The following is a 4,120-nucleotide window of genomic DNA, read 5'->3' as shown; positions in this document are numbered from 1 at the left end:
CCTTTAGCCCCACTCCCAAATCCCTGTAGTGCCTCATGACCCAGCTGGGAGCACTCCGAGCCGTGTCATTGGTGCCCACGTGAATAAGGAGCATAGGATAGTGGTCTGTGGGCTGGAGGAGCTTTGGGATCTTCTCTGCAATATCCCAGATGCAGGCCCCTGGGAAGCAGCAGACTTCCCGGGCTAAGGGGTCAGGGCGGCAGATTGCCCCCTCAGTTCCCCTCAGAATGGAGTCTCCCACAACAAACACCTTTTATGTTTTGTCTTGGGGAGAGCGGGGCCAGTAGCTGCAGTTGAGCCTGTGGGAGCTGGCAACTCAGCAGGCTCTGCTGTAGCAGCAAGAGGGGTGTACCTGTTGCTAAGCTCCGGCAGGGCAGGGGCCTTGGTGCAGTGGGCCTTAGGGCCCTTGACCACCTTGGTCCGTGCCCCTGACTGGACAGAGTGGGAGGTTCCAGAGTCCTCCTCTGGCTAAATACTAGCACGAGACTGATAGTCAACAAGTACCATGTGGGGAGAGTCTTCTTGCTGTGTGCCTGATGGCATGAGGAGCAGCCCCAGGGTGTGACGTAGAGCGTGCAGGGGGGTGGTGCATGGCAGGGGGAGCACCCCCTGGCTGTGACCGTGTGGTGTGTGACGCAGCCTTGGAGTGTGGCTTGGGGCACATAAGGGGGTGGGTTATGCAGTGTGCAGGGGTGGGGTGACACATGGCATGGCATGGTGTGGTGCAGGGAGTATCTGCTGGCTGTGGCTGCATGGCATTGGGTGTGGCCCTGGGGTGTGATGGAGGGCACATGGCTCGTGTGCTGTGCATGGAGCACATCCTGGCCTGCGTGGTACAGCTAGCAGGTGCTGCCCATGCCCCCCACACCTGCTCCTTGCATGGTACCCTGCAGCCACTGCCCCCATGCCATGCCACCTCCCCTGCACACCCTGTGACTGCAGCCGGCAGTCACTCCCCTTGTGCGGGGGGAGGACATGGTGCTCAGGGGGCATGGCTTGCAGCTGCACAGGGGGTGTGGCACACGGCTGCCGGGTGCCACATGTGAAGCTGGCACAGGGGGTGTGCCCCACTCTGGCCGTGTGCCGTAACCGGCGGGTGCTGCCTGCCCCTCCCCACTCTGGCTTCCTTTGTGGCACCTGCAGCTGCGCATATGCATGCCTCGCCCCTCTTGTGCACGCCCTTCAGCCACAGCCTGTGGATGCTTCCTGAACAGGGGAGCCATGGCATGTGGCCGTGTGGGGGGGCACGCCCCACCCTGCAGCCTTGTGCTACAGCCGGCAGGTACTGCTCATGCCCTGCTGCCTGCGTAGCACCCTGCGGCGGCATGCCATGCTCTGCCTCTGCACAGCGGCAAGCCACGCCCCCCGCACAGCAGTCTCTATGCTGTGCCCCACTGCAGGGACCACAGCATGGCTCCAACCGCCTCCACCGCTATTTCCACCTATTAGTCTTTCTCTCAGTAAGGCTCTGGATGGCACATGCTCAGTTGGCCCGGAGCATTATGGACAGACAGACACAAAGGCAGAAGTCGTAAGGCTTTTATTATATTAGAATTGAGGGGTATATTCAGTAGGATGCCACATGAAGTTTTCTTAATGTTGTACTTAATTGCATGGAAGTGGTAACAAAACACATTAGCGAAATCTCCACATTACAGTGAGAAATGTTACCAACTCCACTAAGGACAGAGAATATAAAGAAAATCAAATAAATTAGAGCCATGGGCAGAAAATAACAAGATTCAGTTTGGAAGAATACAATTAAGAAACATAAGGAAAAATTATCTGAAGTGTACATGTTCAGTAGAAGGGAGATATCTGGAAAACAGCAATTTTGGACAACATTTGAGTGGGGGGCAGCAAACAATACAAGTTTGCAAAATAGGAATGCAATTTTGGGCCACGAGTAATGAGTGATTCCAGTATGAGGATGGTAAATAGTCTCTTCTGTCTTGTGACTTTGATGTAATTACATACATAATACTGTGTTCATTTTCAGGCATTTATTACTACAAGTTAGAGAGAGCTCAGACAAGACCAGAAATAGTTCAGGTTTGGGTGGATTTGACTTAAAGGAAAGTTAGAAGAGCTCTGCTAAATGAGGGCCTTAGAGACTAGAGCTGTTTTTAGGTGTAAAAGAAAAAAACAAAAATGGTGCTTTACTTTAAACTTTGCACGCTCCTGCACCAAGCCCAGTGCACGCCCAGAAGTGGCAGTGCATTAGTTGGACCCGGCTCTCCCAACGTCTGTATAGATGGGGAGCTTTATTGGGGTGCTTTTGGCAGTTTGATCTAACAGCTGTTTGAATCAGCTATTAGATAAGAGCCAAAAAGCCCCACTCAAGTGCCCAATCTATACAGATGCTGTAAAGCTGGGTTGAAGCAACACATTGCTTCTTCCAGTAAAGCACCAGTTGAGTTGTGGGTGGGTTGTTTTGGGTTTTTTTTGTTTTGAGGGGTTTTTTTAAACTTCTACAGCCATAGAGACCCAAGTCCACAAATATTTTAGAGTAAAAATGCCACTTTTGGATAGAAGTCAAGAGTGAATGGATCCAGATAGAATGAAGAGTAATAATAATGAGGAAGGAAACATTTAGGCTGAAAAGCAAGACCACGAGACACGCACGGTAAACTGTAGAACTGTTGCTCAATAAGACTAGTGGAAATCCCATAGGATACATCCCTCACCATCTAGCTTTAAAAAGTAAATAATTTCCCTTCTTTAGTGAGGGATGTTGGAAAATAGATTTCACATTATACATATATTCATTGGTATAAAATTAAAAGGTATGAAAATGGTTTGTTTTCATTAAGTTATTACCTAAGAAATTATGCATGTTTAATTGTGAGCAACTTGATTTATTGTCCAGAGTTACAGATTTGTGTGTACACAAACTAAGTGATCTTAATGTATTTTAAATTAGTTAATGTTGGTTAGAGTACAACCACTCAGAACATGTTTTTCTTTGCAGCAGGGTATCATCTTGTTAATCTTAATAAGGGAATTTGTAGTTATTAACACTTCTTAAGAGAAGAGGAAATGAGTTTTTTATGTATTTACTTAAAAACCCAAACCACTGATTAAATAATTACCTGACCAAATTTAATTTTATTAATCATAGTGTCATTTGTGTTTCCACATCATTAATTTTTTCATTAACCTTTTTCAGCTGAATATGCCAAATGAGCAAATACTTGCCAATCTGGATGCTGTTGTTAAGGATATCTGTACATATAGGCCATTGAACTATGGTAAGTAGCTTCTCTTTTAGTCTCTTGATTTGTAGTTAAAGCAAATTTACCTTGATAAAGGAATAAGTGTGCTCTTTGTTAAAGTATCATCAAACTCAAATCGCTTCATCCAGTTCTGGGGGATGAATTCAGCAAGTTTATCTAAATGAATGCCAGGTTTTAAATAGATGAGCAGTCCCCTTGACTTTAGAGACTCTTCATGCTGAATTGGGATCTTCTTGCAAGCAATGTTTAAAGACTATTAGGTCAAGAAATAAGTAAAACTAATTCTCAGCTCAGATAGCAGGAGAGAAAGTTGCACAGGGCCTAGATTTTCAGCTGGGATTTCTTGGAATATTGGGGTAACTATTTTTAGAAACTGTAAGCAATGAAGAAGTAATTTCTCCACATTTGTTGGCTTTGTACCACTGAGTAATGCCGTCTGCACTTAAGTGGGTCTGTTCAGGTTGAATGCATGAACTCTATAGCTGGAATTCACCAGCTGTTTGACCTGAAGTATCACTTCACACATCAGCCAGCCACCAAGGAAATGTCACCACTTCTTATTTTGGCAGGTCAATAGCTTTTTATTTCTGCTGTTCATATTCCAGGCTAATCAGTTGCTTTCTATTAAATTCCTAAGCAGTGGGCTCATGTCACTTATCAGTAAAAGTCTAGTTCATGTGATTCTTATAATTTATACTGCTAAAGTTTCAGTTTGATTATCTGACACCGCCCCCCCCCCCCAAAAAAAAAAAAAAAAAAGCCCTAATTGATTAAATGACTCTCTCTGGCTTTTGTTGAAAAGCTGGTCATACATTTGGTACTAACATATTAATTGTTTCCCCATTCAGTTTTTCTTTACCTAATTTGCCTTCCTCACCACCCCA

The 4,120-nt window shown here is 45.8% G+C and overlaps 1 protein-coding gene across 1 annotated transcript in view; it reads left to right on the top strand.

Annotated features, from left to right (window-relative positions):
* Positions 1-4,120, top strand: part of MRPL1 (mitochondrial ribosomal protein L1) — a 32,099-nt gene that overhangs the window by 25,193 nt on the left and 2,786 nt on the right. Inside the window, exon 8 of the mRNA XM_019556388.1 lies at positions 3,170-3,251. Coding sequence (XP_019411933.1) covers positions 3,170-3,251 — 82 coding nt within the window. The remainder of the gene's footprint in view (positions 1-3,169; positions 3,252-4,120) is intronic.

This window comes from Crocodylus porosus, unplaced genomic scaffold, assembly GCF_001723895.1.
Source record: "Crocodylus porosus isolate Cpor-Errol unplaced genomic scaffold, CroPor_comp1, whole genome shotgun sequence".
Classification (NCBI taxonomy): domain Eukaryota; kingdom Metazoa; phylum Chordata; order Crocodylia; family Crocodylidae; genus Crocodylus; species Crocodylus porosus.
The sequence above is the reverse complement of the archived record's forward strand: the minus strand, read 5'-3'. Positions and strand labels throughout refer to the sequence as shown.